General features: G+C 36.0%; 1 protein-coding gene across 1 annotated transcript in view; it reads left to right on the forward strand.

The window, feature by feature from the left end:
- Window positions 1-24,328, forward strand: part of ANO3 (anoctamin 3) — a 398,432-nt gene that overhangs the window by 346,464 nt on the left and 27,640 nt on the right. Inside the window, exons 16-19 of the mRNA XM_077761423.1 lie at window positions 10,939-11,021; window positions 11,447-11,587; window positions 12,086-12,250; window positions 24,028-24,064. Coding sequence (XP_077617549.1) covers window positions 10,939-11,021; window positions 11,447-11,587; window positions 12,086-12,250; window positions 24,028-24,064 — 426 coding nt within the window. The remainder of the gene's footprint in view (window positions 1-10,938; window positions 11,022-11,446; window positions 11,588-12,085; window positions 12,251-24,027; window positions 24,065-24,328) is intronic.

Consider the following 24,328-nt stretch of genomic DNA (forward strand, 5'->3'; position numbering starts at 1 on the left):
AGTCTTTTTCATTGATAGTTTTGAAAAGTTTATTTTAGCTTTAGAACTCATTTTTGGTAATGTCCTGTATTTTTAATATTGTGCTAAATTTGAAAATATCTGTGGTGTGTTTCATACATGAGTTGAAAACATAAAGACAATTTTCCATGGCATATTTTCTAGCTCCTGTACTACAGATCTTATTTCTTTTGCATTATCAGTGCTGGACACCATAAAATATGACATGTCTCCGTACAGCCCCTGGCCTGGCACTTGAAGGAGTCAGCATGTGAAGTGGAAGGAGTTTCCCCAGATTCATTGCTATATTAAGATACTTAATAATCTTAAAAAACTCAGGGAAATGCCTGCAAGCCACATAAATATATCTTACTAAATCCAAACCAAATGTATCACTGACTTAACATCTGATTAGTCAAGTGTCGAAAACACTTAGGGCCACTCTACTATCCAGTATTTAAAGAAGTCTGAGATTCTGGCTGCATCTACAGGGAACATTTAGACAAAATTATAAATATACACAATTCAATTGTTCTTTTTTTAAACACTTGTTCATTTTTAAGAGACATGAGTGGGGGAGGGGCAGAGAGAGGAAGACACAGACTCTGAAGCAGGCTCCAGGCTCTGAGCTGTGAGCACAGAGCCCAATGAGGGGCTCGAACCACAAACCATGAGATCATGACCTGAGCCGAAGTTGGAGGCTTAACCGACTGAGCCACCCAGGGGCCCCAATTGTTCTTTGACTAATTAAATGTTTGCTTGGATTGTGAATCAAGAAGCATTATGTTTGTTTGTGCATGTCTGTCTCCACAAATTCAGATATAGTGTTCAAATAAAACAATATATCATTTCAGATAATTAATTGATAAGCATGTATCAAAATCTTATTTTAGTTTTACTGCAAAGGAAAAGTCCTCTAAGAGACCAATGCAAAGAAAGATTTCTGTCTTGATAGAAGCAGTGATTTTTCCCAGAAAGCAAAGAGAGTGGTTAATATTCATTTTTAGACTCCAAACAACAACAAAAATAGAAAGGATTTCAGGTCAAAGAACTTTAGACTCTTCATTGATGGAACACTGGGTGGATGAGCAGGGAACCTCCCAGAAGTTCTCAGTCTCATTTATATCTATTAGAAATTTGCGTAAGCATTTCATCTATGTTGCTAATTTCTTTCCAGAAGGATGTTGCAAATTATATAGCTTAAAAAGTCCTATCCCAAACCATATTTGGAGTCATTTTTTCCCTTGGCAAGCAAAAAGGTCAACATTTGGATTTGGATTTGAATTTTAGCCAAATGTCTTCCTTAGGTAATTTAACCTGCTAGAGCTTCAATTTGCCTATCAACTGAATGAGATCAATAACATTTTATTTCACCTGGGTTGTTGGAGAAATGATACTGGTTAATTTAAAAATAGCAGGCACAAAGTCTGGAACAATGGAAGTTTTCAGTAAATGCTAGTTCTCTTCTTCCTCTTTGGGAATATGATGCAACACATTTTCCTTTTTTTTCTTTTTTGTATGCTCTCTGTAGGAATAGACAAATGGGCTCTCAAAAACAATCAGTTTTGAATTAAAATATTTACTCTAGAAGCAGTTTTACAGTCTTAAAGAAGAAAAAGGACAGACAGTATGTTGTTTGCTAGGTTATGGGCAAATAATGAAAAGTGTTTGGAAACATTATGACTGAATTTGTGAATCAATTTAAATATAAATAGTGACAATAGTTTTATTTTTCCTGCAGGAAGATATACAATATAAATTTTATAAAGTATATTTTATACTGTGTATCTTTTATGCAGTAGAAACCAAGAACTTTGTCTATATATAAAGTTTCCTCTGTACAACAACAGAATGTTGGGAAAAATTGGTTATTATAATTTGTTATACAATTAAAATGAACTAAACAGAGTTCATAAACTGTACATTATTTAATTCATTCATCCTCCCTATGAAGATGATTTTACTATTCTCACTGTAAGTTGTGAAAATGGAGAGTTATCATTATTTAGGTTTCTGTCGCAGTCATTTGCCACACAATTAGAAAAGCATATAAGCTAGCTTGCAAACCCTGAACATTACTGCTCCAACCCATCTTCTTTATTTAGCACCACATTGCCTTTCTTAGGTGTTTTTCTTTTCTTTTCTTTCTTTTTTTTTTGAAGATCACTTTAACTTCATCAAGAAGATATATTTTATTGTGTTTATTATAACAGTGAAGTTAGCAATTTCTTTTCTAACTTTTTAAATGTTTATTTAATTTGGGGAGAGACAGAGTGCGAGCAGGGGAGGGGGAGAGAAGGAGGGAGACACAGAATCTGAAGCAGGCTCCAGGCTCCGAGCTGTCAGCACAGAACTCAATGTGGGTTTCAAACTCCCAAACTGCGAGATAGTGACCTGATCCTAAGTCAAGCGCTTAACCGACTGAGCCACCCAGGCATCCCAGTAATTTCTTTTATACTGGCTGTCATTCCCTGGTCATGCCAAGTACAGTTCTGAGTGAACTCTACCCAGTTGCAGAGGGATGCCAGCACAGGAAGGGGTGTGAGGCATTTCAGAGACTCAGTTATGAGTTTGTTTGTTTTTTTTTTTCACTTATAAATTAACAAATTGTATGACCATACCTTTGAGTACATACCAGTCATAAATACACTCTTCAAGAAAAATACTTTGGATGGAATTACCAAAAATTTAAGTATAGCTGTTTATCAATGCTGAGAGTGTAGGTGACTTTTATTTTCTGCTTTACCTTTTCAGTTCATTCATTCAGCATATACTTATGGAAAGCCTTGTATAGAGCAGGTTTCAGAAGTGAACCAGACAAAGTGCTGGTCTAGTTACTTGTGCTGGTGTTTCTACATTTGTAATCAGAAAATGTCCGGCAGAATTAAGAAATGTAAGTGTATCAAATAGTTGAATGGTATGATGAAGGAACGGCCTAAGAAAAATTAATCCTGTGTTTGAAATGGTTATTATATGTTATGAAAAATATACAGCAAATGCTGACAAGTTTTTATTGGTGTAGACTCCCAGTTCTATAGCAAGTCAATCTAAAGCATTCATTTAAATTTGAACAAATGCTACTATAATGTGTATTTGATACATAAATGCTACTACCATATTGAGTGACAGAAGAGTTAGCTTTAGAGGGACTTATAACATCAAAAAGCCCGCTCAGGTCAAGATCATTGTGGGAGCTCTCATTGCATTTTAATATAACATGATGCTGTTTCTGTGCAGCTTTTTCTAAGTGCATTTTCCTAGGGGAAAAACTATCAAGTCTGATTTTAGGAATTGGTGAAAACTGGCTGTGCTTAGCGTTCAAATGCTGGCCTTACCATGTTCTTAGAACCTAGTTATTTCTTGTTTTCTTTTTTACTTAGCATTGTTAGAGAGGAAGAAGGAGGGGAGGGAAATTGGAAGTAAAATTAAAGAGAGCCTTGATGGTCTTAGACAAAGAGGAAATTTAACAAGACAAGCAAGTCTTGACTAACCAGTTCCCAGTACACGAGTGTCAAGTACAGTTCAGTCCAAATCTGTCACTTCTACATATTTATAAGCCCTTTCTATTGATGAGTCTACTTTATAGTTATGTAAAGAACTCCATTAACTATATTTTTTGTAAAACGCTACAGTGGGGAGGCGGTGGACAAAGTAGCTTTCTCTGGGCATAGAAACAAAGTTTTCTACATTCATGGCCCTTCTGCTAATGGTAGAACCAGTTCTGTGAGGTTTCTATCTCTACCTCACATATAGTGATGTTGCAATGCTCTGTGGGAAAGGCACATTATGTTGCTGAAAATAAACCTGAGGAATGGAAGAGAGTCTTTAGTAGTACTGGGTGTTATCTACATTGGCAATCTCAGAAGTGCTGCTCTGATAAACAGTTGTTTCAGCAGGTCTTCTTTTGAGAAGGCTTTAAATCTTTATCTCTTCTGATGAAAACAATACTTGGAATTCCTTTCTGTTTTCCATATTCAGTCATATGTAACTTCGTTTGTGCTTGGAACTGACCTCTTTTCCAGCTCCCTCTCCATGAGCCCTTACCCTCTGAGTATAGTGAAGTCGTTTTTAAAGCTTTTTAAGTAATAATTCTTTTTCCAAATCAAATTGAGCTTGATTGCTTAATATGTAAAACAGATAAAGAAAGGACTTCTCTATGAGGGACTCTCTCTATCTCCATGGAGCAGAATTTGAAAACCTCTGGAAAAATGAAAAGAGCACTTAACCAGGAGTTAGAGTCATAATCACTGGAATCCACTCAAAAATTTAGTTCAGGGACACCTGAGTGGCTCAGTCGGTTAAGTGTCCAACTCTGGGTTTCAGCTCAGGTCATGATGTCATGGTTCATGAGTTCGAGCCCTGTGTTGAGCTCTGTGTTGACAACGTGAGCCTGTGCTGACAACATGGATTCTCTCTCCTCTCTCTCCCCCACACATGCTCTCTCCCACTACTCAAAATAAATAAACTTAAGAAAAAAATTTTAAAATTCAGTTCAGTGTAACATTTCTTGAGCATGTCAGTGTGCTAAGCACTCAAAACACTAAGGAAAAAAGAAACTTTAGAAACTTAACTCCTAAGTGTAGACGAAAGCAGATATAGGAAAAAGTATAGTAAAGTGTTGTAGATGCTTTGGCAGATTTCTAGACAAGATCTGTGATACTTGTCAACCACTCTGGGCCTAGATTTTTATAAATTTGAAATAAATAATGGAGAAAACTACATATAGAATCTAACCTGTTTGAGATGCTTAACTTTATGATTCTGTTACTCTGTGCCATTGACTTTAGATCACAACGGGAAGCCATTGGAAATGGACATGAGGAAATGAAAGTTCACAAGTTGCAGCATGTGTATCTCTAAAATGTTTTTAAGTGGAGGGGCGCCTGGGTGACTTAGTTACTTGAGCTTCTGACTTCGGCTCAGGTCATGATCTCGTGGTTTGTTGAGTTCGACCCCCACATCAGGCTCTGTTCTGACAGCTCAGAGCCTAGAACCTGCTTCAGATTTTGTGTCTCCCTCTGTCTCTGCCCCTCCCCCACTCGCTCACGTGCGCGCTCTCTCCAAGATAAATATTTTTTAAATTTTTAAAAAAATAATTTTTTTTAAATGGAGAAAAGCATGTCATTATAGTCAGAGAGGCAGGAGCAAAAAAATAAACACCATGTGTATTTGCTGAGGAACAGAATTATGCCGTATCATCCTCAGCTTTCCCATACTATTCCTCCTCCCCCCATGACTCATGTGAAAGCTGGCTTTGCCCTGATAACAAAATGCCCTTCTCCAATGGAGGCCTCTTATCCTCCTACCCCCACCTCCAGCCCAGTTTCACAGGACCAAGGGGAAGAGTTGATAAACTCTACACATGGAAGGGTGAAACAAACATAGGTGGTTTGTACGTCTTGTACAATGTATACTTTGTAGGAAATAAAAGTGCTCCATAATCCATTTCCCACAGACAATGAGTGTCCACACTTCGCATATTTTCTTTGGGCACTATGGATATATAACTATAATATATCTGATTTATCTAGCTACTTATCATATATACACAATATATATACACACATATATACAATAGATAGTATTAATTTCTATAACTTTATCTACATCTATATTTGTATTGACACTTCATTCTAAGTGAAATTGTTGTCCCTTTATATATTTTCATTTTTAAAGCATTTTCATTTTTACATTGAGGAAGCTTAATATACTCCCTGCCCCCTTTACCATCTCATGGTCTCTGCCACCCTGCTCATTCTGAGCCATTGTTCCTTTGTCCTCCCACGTGAGTTCATGCCAAAATTTTCACCGCCAATTACAATAAAATGATGAATATTTTCTTGTCACTTTCATGGCTTATAATACACTTTTTCTAAAACTCACTGTTTGAAAGATTCTTACTTCTTTTTGAAATTCCCATACCCATTATTTAATCCCGTACTGGATGCCAGCTCATCCTCTCATTCTCTACTATCAAGAGATACTCAACACCCAAAAAGCAAACAACCCACTTAAGAAATAGGTATGGGGCACCTGGGTAGCTATGTCGGTTAAACATCCAACTTCGGCTAAGGTCATGATCTCGCGGTTAGTGAGTTCAAGCCCCGCATCGGGCTCTGCACTGAAAGGTGCCTGCTTGGGATTCTCTGTCATCCTTTCTCTTTGTTCATCCCATGCTTGCACTCTCTCTCTTTCTCAAAAGTAAATAAAAACATTAAAAAAAGAGAAAGAGATGGGCAAAAGACATAGACAGTTTTCCAAAGAAGACATCCACATGGCCAACCCACACATGAAAAGATGCTCAACATCATTATCATCAGGGAAATACTAATCAAAATTACAATGAGATATCACCTCACATCTGTCAGAATGGCTAAAATTAACAACAGAAGAAACAACAGGTGTTGGCGAGGATGCAGAGAAAGGGGAACCTTCTTTGCACTTTGGGTGGAAATGCAAACTGGTGCAGCCACTCTGGAGAACTGTATGCAGGTTCTTTAAGAAACTAAAAATCGAACTACCCTATGATCCAGCATTTGCATTACCAGGTATTTACCCAAAGGATACAAAAATACAGATTTGAAGGTATAAATGCACCCCAATGTTTATAACAGCATTATCAACAATGACCAAACTATAGAGAGACCCCAACATCCATCATCCATCTACTGATGAATGGATAAATAACATGTTGTATATATACATACATGTTGTGTATATATATATATATATATGTATGTAGCGGAATATTACTCAGCCATCAAAAGGATGAAATCTTGCCATTTGCAACAACATAAATGGAGCTAGAATGTATTATGCTAAGCAAAAAAAATCAGAGCAAGACATATACCATATGATTTCACTCATATGTGGAATTTAAGAAACAAAACAGATGAGCATAGGGGAAGGGAGTTCAAAGGCAAGAAAGGCAGCAAAAAACATAAGAGACTCTTAGAGAACAAACTGAGGACTGATGGAGAGAGGTGGGTGGGGGATGGGCTAGATGGGTGATGAATATTAAGGAGGGAATTTGTTATGATGAGCACTGGTTGTTTTATGTAAGTGATGAATCACTAAATTCTACTCCTGAAACCAATATTGTACTGTATGTTAAATAAAATTTAAACTAAAAAAAAAAAGGAAGAAAAGGGGTTACGTTCAGAGACTGCTTCTAGAAAAACAAAATCACTGAATTGAGGCCTTAAAGCATTTAGCCTCTCCATCTCACATTTCCATCATTTAAAACCTACTTTTTGTGTAGGGGGTAAAATGTGAACCAGTGGGACAAATCTTGCTGATGACTTAGGGCAGTGTAGTGGTTTGTTTGATTACGTATTATTGGAGTTTGAGTGTGTTTAGATGGACTGAGCACTTTACAGTTTAGCCTAAGCTTCAGTCTTTCTTGCTGTATTTATATTAGGCCACACACCTGTACCTACCTGAGAGGACCTCGAGGCCACTTCAACTGGATGCTTCCATTTCACCCTTTCTCTGGTCTCCACATATGTAAATATCCTTTCTTTTTTCCATGGATGTTTGATAAAGTTGTGTCAGGGTACTCTGCCACCCTCCCTAATGTTCAGCCTACTCTTCAGGTCCCATCTAATTGCCCAAGGTCATAATTAGGGTTTGCATCTGCCCTGAAATTGGCTGTACAATGAGACATGGTCTTCTCAGCATCCCACTTCCTTTTCAGGCCCTCACTGCAAGCTCTGAGCCTCCTGCTGTAAACCTGGGGGAAACCAGGGTTGTCATTAGGATCAAGCCCATTGATATTTTTCATCACTTGGTATTTTAAAAATTACTTACTTTCTAATTTAAATATGGTCTTTTGAGGTATAATTTACATACAGTGAAATCTCTGTAGATATATTTTGATCCCTTTTGGAAATGGTATAAACTTTTACAACCACTGTTCTTGTTAAAAGTATGGAATATTTTCAGGGCATCTAGACAGTTCACTCGGTTAAGTGTACGACTCTTGGTTTCAACTCAGGTCACGATCTCACGGTTTCATGAGTACGAGCCTTGCATCGAGCTTAGCACCGATGGTGCAGAGCCTGCTTAGGATTCTCTGTCTCCTCTCTCTGCCCCTCCCCTGCTCATGCTGTCTCAGTCTCTCTTAAAAATAATAAATAAACTTAAAAAATATGGAATATTTTCATCACCTCCAATAGTTCCCTCATGCCACCTACCAGTCACCCTAGCTTCAGAAGCAACCACTATACTAAATTTCAAAGTTAGCTAATTTTATTATTAATTTTGTTTTCATTAAGTTTAGTAGGGGTTAATAGGTGGTAACTTTCTTCCTTCTTCGATGTTTGGCATACTGATAAATTACATGTCCTCCTTGTAACCAAAAAAATTTTAAAGTGAGAATATTGATTCACCTGAGTTTAAATAATCTGTGAATAAAATAAATATATCTCAAACTGAGAAAATGGATCTTAAATACAATGCCTAGTTTATTACTTAAAATCCCAAGGAAAAAGATTTGTGCAAGTTAAAATTACATAAAAGCCCATTTTCAGGCTCACAAAACCAGGATTACCTTTATCTCTTAGATTCTCTGGGAGATGCTTCTAGGTAGAGTTTTGCTTGAAAGATAAATTAGGAAATGACCACATCACACATTTAAACTTTATTTAAACTTTATTGCTATGTGTTCTTGGACACAGTAAGTTTATACCTTTGTTTTAAAATATGATGAGANGATGAGAGTAATACCTGCCATATCTACTTGTGTTATGAAAGTGACAACAGGGGCATCTGGATGGCTCAGTTGGTTGAGCGTCCAACTTCGGCTCAGGTCACGATCTCACAGTTTGTGGGTTTGAGCCTCACATCAGGCTCTGTGCTGACTGCTTGAAGCCTGGAGCCTTTTTCAGATTCTGTGTCTCCTTCTCTGCTCCTCTCCTGCTTGTGTGTGCGTGCGCTCTCTCTCTCTCTCAAAAATAAAGACAAAATAAAAAAAAAAAGAAAAGAAAGAAAATGACAGCATTAGGGACACCTGGGTGGCTCAGTCAGTAAAGCACCTGATTCTTGGTTGGCTCAGGTCATGATCTCATGGTTTGTGGGATCAAGCCCGCGTTGGGCTCTGCATTGACAGAGCGGAGCCTGATTGGTATTCTCTCTCTCCCTCTCTCTCTGCCCCTCTCCCCACCTCAGGCATGCACTCTCTCTTTCTCTCAAAATAAATAAATAAACTTAAAGAAAAGAAAGCAACAAAATTAAATCATATGTGAGAAAGTATTTTGTACATTTTAAAGTGTAATAAAAATATAAGTAATGTGATTATAAACATTGTTTTTTCTAACTAGTATTAGAGCTGATTTCTAATTATAAAGATAAAAAGACAACAAAACCTCAAAATCATCTTCTCCTGGGATTCTTTTGCAAAGAAGGCAAGAAACTGTATTACAGATAGGGAAGAAAACCTCACTCCTTTGCTCTATCAACTGCTTGTGATGGTGGTGGTGGTGGTGGCTTTTTCCAAAACCATGTACTTCTGTGTTTTTGCTCTAATTCTTCCTCCATTATAACTCTTACTACAATATAAGTTAACTTCATTTAGATGACTGTCTCACTTTACCAGATAAGAAGATGCCTGAGACTAGAGCTCCTTGCCCAAATGAGAGAAGAGCAAATGGATGGATGAATGGTACCATAGCTTTTAGGAATGCATGTATGAGGTGTTAATGATGTCCACAAAGTCTTGAATGCTGTGAGATGAGGACCACTTACTAGATAAGAAGCAATCTTTGGCTTAATTGTTTACACAGAAGATTCAGATTATGGTTCAGGCATCTCTTTACTTTTTCCATGGAGGCCTTTCTAGTCCATGCTTAGTTCACCTGGAAAATGCATCCAAGAGTGTCTTCTCTGGTCTTTTTCTTTTCTTCTCCTTCCACCATGGTAACCTTATGCTTCTCCTCTCTCTCTCCCAACCTAGCCCTCTCTTGGTCCTAAAGAAGTAGCATCTAGTCTTTATTATCATTCCTGGCTGAAGAAGCCTTTCTCTAGGTCATTTATATCATGTTGTATGAACATATACAAGTCAAAAGGGACAATATATATGTTTAGCTCACTAATACTGACCTTCTCTTGTAGCATCACTTTGATGGGTCATGCTAGCAAAGGTCTATGCTTATCTAATTGGAAAAAATTACTTTCTAGGAGTTTATTCTGGCAGTAGTGTACAGAGACATGGAGGAAGGAGTGAGGGGAAAAATAAAAGACCATTTATATAAGTGCTATATAAATTTAATTTGTTTTAATAATTTAACAATGAAGTGGAAATGCATTAATCCAAAAANATTCAGATTATGGTTCAGGCATCTCTTTACTTTTTCCATGGAGGCCTTTCTAGTCCATGCTTAGTTCACCTGGAAAATGCATCCAAGAGTGTCTTCTCTGGTCTTTTTCTTTTCTTCTCCTTCCACCATGGTAACCTTATGCTTCTCCTCTCTCTCTCCCAACCTAGCCCTCTCTTGGTCCTAGAGAAGTAGCATCTAGTCTTTATTATCATTCCTGGCTGAAGAAGCCTTTCTCTAGGTCCTTTATATCATGTTGTATGAACATATACAAGTCAAAAGGGACAATATATATGTTTAGCTCACTAATATTGACCTTCTCTTGTAGCATCACTTTGATGGGTCATGCTAGCAAAGGTCTATGCTTATCTAATTGGAAAAAATTACTTTCTAGGAGTTTATTCTGGCAGTAGTGTACAGAGACATGGAGGAAGGAGTGAGGGGAAAAATAAAAGACCATTTATATAAGTGCTATATAAATTTAATTTGTTTTAATAATTTAACAATGAAGTGGAAATGCATTAATCCAAAAATTAAAGCAATTATGAAAGAATGTGATGTGGTTGGGTAAAAGGTAACTAATTGATGATGATGATGATGATGATGATGATGTTAATATTGTCTGTAGCCACAGTCTTCTTGGAGTTTTGGAAAAGGAGGAGAAGCACACTGACCTATACTTGGGACCTCATTGAATGGGAAGAAGAGGAGGTAAGATGGCACGAAACCAGGAGATAGAGAAACTGGGACAACACAGAATGCAGAAAATTATTCACGGTCCCTAACATCCAAGCTGGAAGCAATTAAACGCTGTTAGATTTCCCCTTGATGTTTTTTTACTAACAAGATTTCTTATTTCATTAAGATAAGAGAGATCATTGATGAAGTTATGTAAGGTTTTCAAAGTATTTTCATGATGTTTCCTGAAATGACATCACTGGAAACTTGTGCTAATTAAAATATATGTTAGGGATTATTTGGAAAAAAATTGGCATTTTATTTTTTAAAAGTTGCTTCTTTACCAACACTTGCTATAAAAGTAAGCCAAAATCCAGGAATTTTGTGTCAACTATTGATTGGATGATTTTTTTTAATGTATGACTTTGGTACAGAGGTAACTTTAGTCTTTCTTCTAGGAAACACTCCGTCCCCAGTTTGAAGCCAAATATTACAAGATGGAGAGAGTGAATCCCATTAGTGGAAAGCCTGAGCCACATCAGCCTTCCTCAGACAAAGTTTCTCGTCTCCTTGTTTCTATCTCAGGAATATTCTTCATGGTAAAGTATAACCATCAGTATCAGAATGTGTTGGATTTCATGTTTAGAAAGAAGTCCTAAGATACCAACTTTTTCTGTGACCCTCTGGGTGCAAGAAACCATATCCACTTCAATACTTTGGTAATATATGCTATCAAACAAAATTAATATCATGGCAAGTCATGAGTGATTGCAAAGACAATTTGGCCATATCTTTAAATAAAACACTGTTTGAGAGAAACAAAGATCTTAGGTAGAACGGATATTATATGTGTTGCCCTGAAATTTATTAAGACTAAGCATTCTACTTAAAAGTGAAAATTTGAGCAGCTTAAATCTTATAATATGTATTTTGACTCTAATATAACTCAGTCCCTTAGTGTAAAAAAAATGATGTATCCTTTCTTGGAAAAGACAATTCCTTTAGCTCTGTGGGGGCAGTATATTAATCTATGGTATTGCTTTTGTTCTGTGAATTATGCAAAATACATACATCTCCTCTGGTCTCCCGTGTTGTAGATTTCTTTGGTGATCACTGCAGTGTTTGCTGTTGTCGTGTATCGCCTGGTTGTCATGGAGCAGTTTGCATCATTCAAGTGGAATTTCATCAAACAACACTGGCAGTTTGCAACATCAGCTGCTGCTGTCTGTATCAATTTTGTAATCATTATGGCACTGAATCTTGTAAGTGGTTACCATTTTCAATAGGCAAAAAGGCATGGGTAGGGGAGAGGTCTGTGTTTCCTTCATGCTTGGATTATTTACAAGGAAGCCAAAATGAGACCAGCAATGGTAACAAGGTTTACAGTCTTGATTAGTGAAAACTCCATTCCTGCATGTGTCATGTAGGCTAGAAAAGGTGCTATGCTCTTTCCATTCAAATAAGGGATTTGAGGGGTTCAAAAAGCTTTCCAAAAAATTGAACCTCAATGGAGAATTTGTTACAAAGATATAGGAAAATCTATTTTAAATAGAAAGCTTGTTATCTCAAAGGCTTCTTGTGATATAAAAAATAGGCAACGACTCCATTTCTCTTTCTCTGGGTCTAAGCATTTTTCTTTTTTTCTTTCTTTCCTTCCTTCCTTTCTTCCTTTCCTCTTTCCTTCCTTCTTTCTTTCCTTCCTTTCTTCCATCTACTTATCCTTTTTTTCTCTTTTCTCCTTTTCTTTCTTTCTTTCTTTCTTTCTTTCTTTCTTCTTTTTTCAATTCTTCTGTGTGCATGTCTGCTCTGTTCTATCAAGAAATGTCTATCGTTATTTAACCATGATCCATCTTTCTCTCATAGCAACCAGGGATGCTATGGTATTGCAATGATTTTTTTTTTGATCTTCTTTGGCTCTAACTATATGAGCATGTTGGTCAGGTTTCCATAGTCTGTTTAACTGAAATTATCTAGTATTTCAGTGTATAATTTCTCAGAGAGAGCATCTGATTGGTTCAACATCATGTCCACTGATTGACTTGTGAACTGTATGGCTGAGAAGGCATTATTATGCCTAGGTCCACATTTTCAGCAAGGTCTGTGGGTGGGGTCCTATTTTCTCTGAAGACAAGAAGCACTGATTAGCACATTTAGGATAATAATCTCTCCTTTAATTATTCCAACAATGCCACAAGACCAGTATTTTCTCCATTATGTAAAGAAGGAAACATGTTTGGAGAGTTTAAATAACTTGCTCCAAATCATATATTTACCGTTAATGCTGATATATTTACATCATGAGATAATTTATGTAGATATATGAGCAATACACAAATAATGATGTTGATATTATGTACAGGTAATATGCATTTGGTTCCAAATACAGATTAACACTGATGTTTTGCATGTTTAGACTAGAGAGGGCTGGGACCATTTAAAATAACCAGTAAATGTTTTCAAAGAAAAGTGAAAAATCACTGTGATAAGTAAGTTTTAATGCAAGGATGATAGTTAATATTTCCTACTGGGGTCAGCTTTTTTTCAGATTAATTTTTCTTGGTAGAAGGAAAATGCTGTTTGCAGTCTCTCCAAATAAACCACATAATATATTTAATTTATATCCTTGGCTCATAGATTAAATAACAAACATTGAAAAAATATAACAAAGATGGGGAAGCATGGATGGTAGTATATATAGGGTACTTCAGGTCGCACACTGCACAAAATCACTACATTGAAGGAGGAGCCATTCATGATATAGATGTTGTAGGTTTTTGTATTTATGATTATTCTTCTGGTAGACAGTTAAAGATGTTGGTTCTAACAAAATCAGTTGGTTATGACAATTTTACGGTAAACAGAGATTAGTAGGTTTGGCTTAATTATCTGAGGAAAAGGAGGCTAAATAAATGATGTGTTTATTTCCAGGGAACACAAGCAACTAACTAAGATCAGTCTGAGCTTAAAGTGACTTTATTTTCTATTTTTAGTAGGTTAGTTGACATAAATGACTGGTCAGAGTCCTGCTATTTAGGATGATCTTATAAGCTAGTGAGGACATAGAACACACTGAAGAATGAATGTATCTTAGTCAAAGCACAAAAGGCTTTAAGTAACCACCAGTTGCCCCTTAAATTGGTGGGTCTATGATGGTGTATCAGAAGTCTGCATGCAAAGAAGACAGGGTACTTATTCTGATGAGCCAAGAAAGAGCAGAAAGCAGACTGTTATTTGAGGGAATTCAACCCACAAATGAATAGAACCCCAGAAGTGCATATTCTTTGTTCTAAGGAAATGGTAAGGGGGTCTATGAAACATAAATTTACTGAAAAATGAAGAAAGAGAGATTAGAAGAGTAGGTCAGTGCCCACCTGTGGAGATCTGGAATAGTATGTCAGTAATTTGGACATCATCTTTTTTTCTTGTGGGCAGTGGGGAACCACTGGGTATTTGGTAGGTGAAAAATCACTAATTACCTAGTCAGAGACACTTACAGATACAAAAGACATTAAAATATTACAATATTATGTAATCACTATGCTGATAACTTTTAACATTCCCAAGAAAATGTCAGGTTCTCTGGAGAAAAAAAAATATGTTCAAAACAACTAAAAGGACACGTAGATATCCTGAGTACAGTATCAAACATGAAAAAAATTGGGAAAAAATGATTACAAACTAGTAATGCTTTGTCATCTAAGACACTGTATTAATAAGATGTTCTTTTGAATTTTAAATAAGAAGATAATTTCCTGTTCTATAAATTAACCCCAAATTTAGACAAAGATGTAATGCTTTAGGAACAAACATAAGCCTGATTTTAAAAATATATCTGGTGGAGATAGTATCAAAAATCAAACCAATGAGCAATTATAGCCACACAGATAAAAATCACAAGTACACATAAAAATGTTATCAGGAGTTATCTCTGAAAAGTATTGGTGATTATTTTCTTTACATATTCTCTAATGTTAAAAATATTTTGCATTTTCACATTTTTTAACAATAAGCTTATTTTCCATTTAAAACTAGTAAAAGATAAATATTTGATATTAATTTCTGATATTTTAAAGTAATTATCAATGATGGAAGTCCAAGATTTATTATATTATTTATTATATTATTTAAAGTAGTAAAACTTTGCAACAGACACCTTAAAGGAGCAAAATTAAGAGAATATTAATTCAAATTCTAAGGAACATCATATAAGTAAAATGCTATTTTAATATTATTTAAGGACATGACATGCAATTACATAAAAAGTATATACAACTACACTTGATTCCCATTAGAACTCACCTGCATGATGAAACTATAAAGGAATAACAATAAAATGTTTAAACTATAAGGAATGACAATACAATGTGGTTCTCTCTCAATAGTGGGATGATATTTGATTTAGTGTAACCTTTTTGGTTCATTCAAATATTTATATGTAGATTTTACTTATAATCAGAAAAAGAACCCTTTACTTTTAAAACATTCTACATGGCATAAAATTTGGAACAAGTGGAATGGAATGTATATGAGTCGCAGCTTTCACCGCATAGAGAAAAGGTTTACCGGTGGCCGGGCAGCATGCCAACACACACACACACATACATACACGCACATGCACACGCAAACACACATTCTATTCCCTCTGTTCCCATGTGTGCTCCCCCTTCCCTTGCCCTCTGAATATGGCCCAGGCTCTCTTCACTTTGTGGTGTCTCTCTTTAGTTTGGTGTCTTAATAAAAACCAGTGGACAGTGGACAGAAGCAAAGCAAAGATTTGCACTTGATCTTTGTGATCCTGGCCATGCCACATAACATCTCCAAGTTTTATTTTTTTGATTTTTCAAGTGAGGATGATAAAACTAATGCATAGGAGTATTGAAAGATTAAGTGAGATCTCCTTTAGTCCGTGGATGGGTCTCAATAAATGTGAGCCTTTTTCCTATTTGCTTCTCTTCAATATCTTAAAATTTTATTTCTCTTTATAAGTCTATATACACTGCATTCTCTTTCTTGTAAAATACCAACATTTTCTTCATTTTTCCCTTTCTTTTCATCTTTCAATCATAGAGTTTATTTATTAATCTTCAGTCTAGGAATACCAATGATATTTTCTTTGTTCTTCCTAAATTCTTCAAACTACATCTTCATTTACTTATAATTTTTTTCACTTTTTTCTTTAAATATTACCTAGTACTCATTCATCAATTTCTAAGCACTCAGAGTTGTCTATAGGAAGGGAATCACATCTAACATGTTGTATTATGTCTTTTGATCAAATATATGTCTAAAATATAAGAAAATTTGAAATATTTAATTAGTTCATGCAAAAATCATACCATTGGGCTAATTTTCAGTAGTCTTACTTCTTCTTAATAAGTTTTTTCCTTTCTGAAGCGTATTATTTTTATCTTTTTTAGTTTTAAGTTACAGAATCAATACATTGTTGCTATATAAAGTACTGACAGTATGAAACATTAAAAATATGAAGAAAAGTCTCTATTTTCCACCCAAAATTCCACCATCATCCATCCTACCATAAACTCATTGTACCCATTGGAGGTAATCAATGAAAATGGTTTCATATCTATTTATTCCCCTCACTGTCAAGTATTAGTGCCTTCAAAAGAGAACCCTGCATTCCTGTGTTTGACAATTTGTTCCAAAGACCTACTGATCTTCAAAAACATATTGAGTGAATTAATGAGCTGAGCTAATATTTTTGAAGATGGAAAATATTACATAGACAAAGAAATGAAGAAACCAAATGTGTTTAATTAACTTATGCTTGGGAAGGCAAGCATGACACCTCTGGGAACAGAACCTCCAGATCCAGGGTTCAGTCCTTCATTTCTACCTATCTTTTCAGTGAAGCTGAAGAACTTGTCATGATCAGAACCTGTAATTGAATAAAATGGGAGCTTTTACCTTCGTACATTTTCCTTACAAAAGAATTCTATTTTCACTGAAAATTCAAGAAATTGAAAATTTCCTGATGTTTCCCTTGGTGTACCAGACTCCAATTTCATATTATTCCAGGTGCTTCTGAATTACCAGCCCCTTATGCTCAGACTCTGACCCCATTTCCAACCCCCAGCCCCAGTTACCGTCCCTTCCCTAGAATAACAATGGACCCACATATACATAGTCTTCTCTCTCATAAGCTTCAGATACAACTTGTTTTCACTGAGTTTGTACATTTAATGAGGCTTGATATAGTCTTTATTCCAAAGTACTGCCTTTTTCAGATAACAAAGTCTGAACTAGATGGAGTGAATCTCTAATTGTAGAAAGAAGATCTCTGGAGGCAGATGAGGATAGCATTATTTTTGTCATAAAAACAATCTTGTGAAATTCCCAAAATCACACTAGCTCTACTTAATTAAATACAGAATCCCTGTAACTGCCTAGTGCTGTGGCTCATCTGTTGTTCCTGAGAGGAGACAAGATTGACTTTCTTTTTTCTAAATGTTTATTTCTACCTGTTGGGAACTTTGATAAAGATTTAGAGATTGTTGGAGGTGGACTAAGCCATAAAACTTCTCCTTTGCCCTTGCAACTATTAGGAAAAGATTTTTAAATGGATTTAGCAGAAAGGAATTGAACTACAAAGCCAACTCAACAAATGTGAAAATAATGTTATATTCCTCTGATTTAATCAGTATAAAGCCATAGTGCCCTTCTGAATTTATGTATTCCTCCCTAATCAAGATGTTAAGATACTTCACATTATTAAACAGCCCATCTGATTTACCTGAACCCACAGAATTAATTTAAGGTCATAATCAAATAAACAGTAATTAAAACCATTAATCTTAAAATGTCAATGCTTAAAAAAATTATACTACCAAAAAGAATGACTTGGAATACCAAATGCTACCATTTGTTATTTTTGGACAAACACTAAAGGTGCCAGCACATAAAAATGTGCTTTTTGTTTCTTAATAGCTAGACTGTGTGATCCTTTTGCTATCATATTTTCCAAATTAGGGTTTGGCATCAGTCAAAATAGTCTACTAATCTAATATGCTTTTCAGCTATAATACATGTGCATCAAATTACAAAATACAGGCATGGCAAAGCAGTTTCAATCAGTCCAACAATTTTTTAAATCAGAAATTTTTAATGTTTAATGTACACAGTCAGAAATATTAAGTCATTCATGCATTTCTTTTGTCTCTTTCATCACGTTAGTGATTGTTTTGACTTTTGCTTCTGTAACCTCTCTCTTATCCACTCCCTACTCACCATTCTCACTTCTGCCTCCTTAGTTCAGCTACTTGGACCATTGTAGTAGCCTTCTAACTGGTTAGTCTTCCTGTCTCTGTTTTTCAACTCTTCTCATCTCTTGCACACTGATCTTAGAAGGATCTTCCTAAATTGCAGATTTAGTCATTTTATTCTGGACTTGAAACTGCTTAATAGGTTTCCTTTGCTTCTGGTGTAAATTCTAAATTTAATAGCAAAGCATGGAGGCCTTCCATTATTTAAAGTCNTTCCCTACTCACCATTCTCACTTCTGCCTCCTTAGTTCGGCTACTTGGACCATTGCAGTAGCCTTCTAACTGGTTAGTCTTCCTGTCTCCGTTTTTCAACTCTTCTCATCTCCCTTGCACACTGATCTTAGAAGGATCTTCCTAAATTGCAGATTTAGTCATTTTATTCTGGACTTGAAACTGCTTAATAGGTTTCCTTTGCTTCTGGTGTAAATTCTAAATTTAATAGCAAAGCATGGAGGCCTTCCATTATTTAAAGTCAGTTTTCTTTTCTCCTTTTGTCTGAAGTTGGGCCTCACTCTCTCCCTTTCACACTCTGCCCTCCAGCCTACAAAACCACTTCTGCTTGCTCCCTGGCATTTTACTTTTTCACAACTGTGTCTCTTGGTCCACAGTGCTTCCTCTATTTACCTTTTTTTTTCTTTTATCTCTTTGAAAGCTATTTCTTTATCTTTGAAAATTCCAGAAAAGGATCATTTCCTCCATAAAGTTTTTTCTCAATCCTAAACGTAGAATCAAATAATCTCTTCTTTGTGGTTTTTCTCACAAGGTGTGTGGACATGCCTATTCTCCCTCCTTATCAGACTCCCCTGAGAGAATTAAACAACCCCTCTTGTTAGTGCTTTCCTGTTACAGTGCTTGGGGCTTGCCTTTCTCCCACTATCTGGGGGTGAGCTCCTTATGAGCAGGGCCTCCTTGTGTTTGTATCTCCAGGCCTTTGTCTTTGTCATAAAGGCATTTATAATATATTCTTCAAATAAATTTTAAATATTCTGTTCTCTAAATTTTCTAGCATCTTGAATATTATTCACATTGCAAAAATCATAGCATCTTGCTAAGATTGCTCAAAATTATTTTTGTTGTTGGAATTATATTTTCAGTGTTTTTCAACTTTGTATCACTCATTATTTTCATTCAAACTAATAATTAAAAAGAATATACATCTTCAGGGGCGCCTGGGTGGCTCAGTCAGTTGAGCATCTGACTTCAGCTCAGGTCATGATCTCGCAGTTTGTGGGTTCAAGCCCTACGTCGGGCTCTGTGCTGACAGCTTAGAGCCTAGAGCCTGCTTCGGATTCTGTGTCTCCCTCTCTCTGCTCCTCTCCCACTTGCATTCTTTCTCTGCCTCTCAAAAACGAATAAACGTTAAAAAAAGAAGAATATACATCTTCTAAGCTTTCAAAACAAATGGATCATAGAATCCTTAAATGAATATTCCATTTGGGATAAAAATACGGGTGAAAATAATTAAAATGTGATCACAAGTCCATTCTATAGATCACAAAAGTAATGAAGATTGTTTCCTATTCTTACTGTGCTTCAAAGCACCTGGAACACTTGAAAAACTAGAGACCCCTGAGTCCCACTTAGAATCTCCTTTGTGAAGCTAGGGAATCTTTATGTAAAATCTTTCATATGTTTATGTGAAACAAAACATTCAAAATATTCTCCACCTGATTCTGATCCAGTCAGTCCCTAAAATACAACTTGGAAATCATGGTTTTAAGGGATCTGAGGTAATTTTGATACACAGTTAAGATCAGAAACTGCATTTTCAAAACTAAATCACAAATAGTTTAACAATGATTAAAACTTCAATTCATTATTTTAACATCTCTTTAGCAAGTAGACAGCTAAAAATCTACAAAGCCAGAATTTGAAACCAGGAGTTACTCTTCACTAATCCCATCCTTTTTATCCTTCATGTGGCTGCCCTGAATGCTATACTACTTAAAGGTGCCATAAATAGCATGGTTACTGTTATATCAGGTAATATTTACAAGAAGATTTTAATGAAAATTAAAAATGTGCAGGGATGCCTGGGTGGCTCAGTCGGTTGACATCCAACTCTTAATTTTGGCCCAGGTCAGGATCTCAGAGGTAAGATGAGATAAGATAAGATAATAAATATAAGATAGGATAATTTTTGAAAAATAGAAATAAAAAATTTTTTAATGTGCACATGTTCCAAAATGTATATTGTTGCTTGGCAATCAAACCTTAATTAATTAAAGATTAGTTTACAGAAGGATGACAGCTGTCTGGTCTCATGATTAATGTGTAATTTTAAAGAGAAAATAGAAACATCACTGAAGAAATACTCCTTTACTTTGAAATATCTGAGATTAATCCAATTAAACTATCTCAACATTGTCAACGAAAGAATGAGCTCCTTTTGATCCTCTTTTCATTTTAAAATTTAGGTGACATGTATACGCTATAACCAGAAAAAAAAAAATAGGTAACTCTAAATACATTTAACTAAAGTACTCCANCCTCTTTTCATTTTAACATTTAGGTGACATGTATACGCTATAACCAGAAAAAAAAAAAATAGGTAACTCTAAATACATTTAACTAAAGTACTCCAGGTTGATTCTGGACTCTTTCACATTAGTGATTTATTTCCATCTCTAGATTTGACAGCATACATCCCTATGTTGCTTTCATGGGCCAGAGCACTGAAGACCTCGAATGTACCTAGCTTCTTTAACACTTGGTTACCAATTACAATGTAAATAGGTTATTGTGGAATAGGGCGGATCAAAGGGTTGGACCACACCTCTTAATGTGGAAAAGAAGTAATGCCAAATGACTCATTTGATAAGAGGACCAGCTTTTTAAAAAAGCATTTGTTTAGTTTGTTCATGTCTATATCCATGGTTTCTAGAAATTCAGAAAGGTAGATTACTAGGGAAGAGCAATTTGTTTTTGACTCTGCAAAAGGGTGCCCACCACCCTTCTCTATATGTCCAGCCTCCTGTATTTTCCCTTTGGGTACTGTTCTTTTCCTGACCAATTACGTATTTGTCGTTGGTCTCTAACCACTGGTATACAAGTTCCATGAAACTAGAGACTATGTGTGTCTGTTTACTGTGCTTTTTTTTTTTAATGTTTATTTATTTTTGAAGGAGAGACAGAAAGTAAATGGGGAGGGGCAGAGAAAGAGGGAGACATAGAATCTAAAGCAGGCTCCAGGCTCCAAGCTGTCAGCACAGAGCCTGATGTGAGGCTCAAACTCACAAGCCGTGAGATAATGACCTGAGCTGAAGTCAGATGCCCAACCGACTGAGCCACCCAGGTGCCCCTGTTTACTGTCTTCTCAAACACTATCTGGCTTATTAGAAATTCCTAATAAATAGTTTTAACATAATTAATATATATGACTAAGATAATTTCAGCTTACTGAATGCACTAGTGAATGATGTTTAGAAGTATAGGTTTTCCAGGGCCCCTGGGTGGATCAGTTGATTAAGCACCCGATTCTTGTTTTTGGCTCAGGCCATGCATGATCTCAGTCTGTGGGATTGAATCATGCATGGGGCTCCATGCTTGACAGTACAGGGCCTGCTTGGAATTCTCTCTCTCTCTCTTTCTCTTTTTCTCTCTCTCTCTCTCTCTCACACACACTCAAAATAAAGAAATAAGCCTTAAAAAAGTATAGCTTCTCTAACATGAGATCTATCATCTATCTATCATCTATCTATCATCTATCTATCAATCTATCTATCTGTAATGTACATATATAATGTAGTTTCCACAACAACTGTCTCTGAACCTTCCTTATTCTCTCCTCCCCCAAATACATATCCATTCCCACCTTACACACACACACACACACACACACACACACACACACACCATGATTGCTTTCATACACCATACAGTTAGATATCTCCAATTGTTGTTTCTTCCTGAATTTTGTGGTTTTGGAGTTAACAAGTCAGCCTGGGGGAGTTGACTCCATAGCTCAGCGTCATGGTGGTACCAGTTAGCTAGTGTCTGAGCCTTAGATGATGGAGGTTCTTGAGTACACCAGGAAGCTTTCCAAGAGCTATATTCCCAGGGGTGAAAAACAGCGTTTTTGTGATTTATAACATTCTTCCAAAGATTATTGTAATCCATGGGGTCATCACCTATGGATATTTCCATTGCAGGGAAATAGGTTCTATGTGCCAGATGACAAAAATCTGAAATGATATCTGTGACAAGGCATAGGATAAATGGTAGAAGAGAACTACTAGTTTATAGGGTTACTTGATGCAGCAAGGTACCTGATGTTCTAAACAATGGTTTAGTGTTCTCTAAAATGGGGATCATTATACCTATTTGATAAAATTGTTGTAAGGACCAAATCAAATCATATTATCTCTAAAGCACTGCTTGGCACCAGCCAAATACTCTAAATGGCAGTTATTTAAGTAAAATTTTCTTTCAGTCTCCATGAGGGCACTCAATTTAGTGCTAGAAGTACAGTACCACTAAAGTACTGTTGATTTGTAAAATCTATCCTGTCACACTGCTTTAGAAACCCTTCTATAATCATCTTACTTGATAAATGGAGCTTGGAAAAGAACATGTTACAGGTCAGGACAAGTTTGGCACTCATGAATTCAAGGTAATCTTGTTCTAAAATTTTTAAAAAATCACAGTTTGTGTATATAGCTAAAGATTAAAACAATGACCACAACAAACTACACAAGAGGTAAAATGAGACTGTTTATACTCAATATAATCTTTCTGGCTCAGGATAATGCTTTAGAGAAGAGGTAGGTTTGAATCATGGCTAACATGAATACTTACAATAGTTCTAATGAAAGAACTGTTAGGGCACATGAACAATTTTTGAGTGTCCGGATACCTACCTTTTAATTTTGCATGCCAACAGGTAGTTACTGGAATTTATAATCTAAAGAATAATTTGTTGAATTAAGGAGTTATATAGTTATATTGAAAAGTAACTTACTTTTGGATTCAACAGATTTGACTTACCAGTCTTACTGTAACACCGAACCAATCTTGTTCTTTAGGAGTACAAACTACCACACAGTGTTTGTCTTAATTTGGAAAATTCATTGTCAGTAATAAAGAAGAATTCAGACTTCTACTTAGACTTCCAGTATAGTTAAAAGCATATATAACTTGGGGATCAAATTCCAGGTCAGCTATTGATTAGTTGAATGACTTTTCTTGAAAAAACATTTTTCATTTTTTTTAGTCTCATTTCCTTGATTTATAAAATGGAAATAAAGACAGTTACCAGAATAAAATAAGATAAACACACACACACACACATTTGTAACATGTTTATATTACAGATTATATGCATTTAGTGTGTGTATGTGTGTGTGTGTGCGTGTGTGTGTGTGTATGTAAAGCGCCATATAGTGAGTTTTAAAGCGTGCTTCTGTTTAATTAAAAATGTAGCCACTTTGGGGCACATGGGTAGCTCAGTGGGTTGAACATCAGATTTTGGCTCAGGTCATGATCTCATGGTCTGGTGAGTTGGAGCCCCACATCTGGCTCTGTGCTAACGGTTCAGAGCCTGGAGCCTTCTTTTGGATTCTGTGTCTCCCACTCTCTCTCTCTCTGCCCTTTCCCTGCTCGTGCTTTGTCTCTCTTGCTCTCAAAAATAAATAAGCATAAAAAAATTTTTTAATGTAGCCAGTTTGTAGAATACACTTCAGATGTTTCATTGAATAGTGTAAATGCAGCCTTTTCTCAATAAAAGAATGACATTCGCTATTTGTTTTCTCTCATTACAGGCTTATGAAAAAATTGCTTACCTTCTCACCAACTTAGGTAAGTCCTTTGTTTTTACTTCGTTCCTTAATTAAAGAATAACATATGTGCATATCAGCCTGTAGTTGCTTTAGCATTTTTAAATGTTTATTTATTTATTTTGAGACAGAGAGTGAGAGTGCACACAAGCTGTGGAGGGGCAGAGAGAGACAAGGGGAGAGAGAATCCCAAGCAGACTCTGGGCTGTCAGAGCAGAGTCCAGTGCGGGGCTGGATCCTACGTCATGACATGAGCCAAAATCAAGAGTCAGATGCTCCACCAACT

This window comes from Crocuta crocuta, unplaced genomic scaffold, assembly GCF_008692635.1.
Source record: "Crocuta crocuta isolate KB4526 unplaced genomic scaffold, BGI_CrCroc_1.0 scaffold884, whole genome shotgun sequence".
Classification (NCBI taxonomy): domain Eukaryota; kingdom Metazoa; phylum Chordata; class Mammalia; order Carnivora; family Hyaenidae; genus Crocuta; species Crocuta crocuta.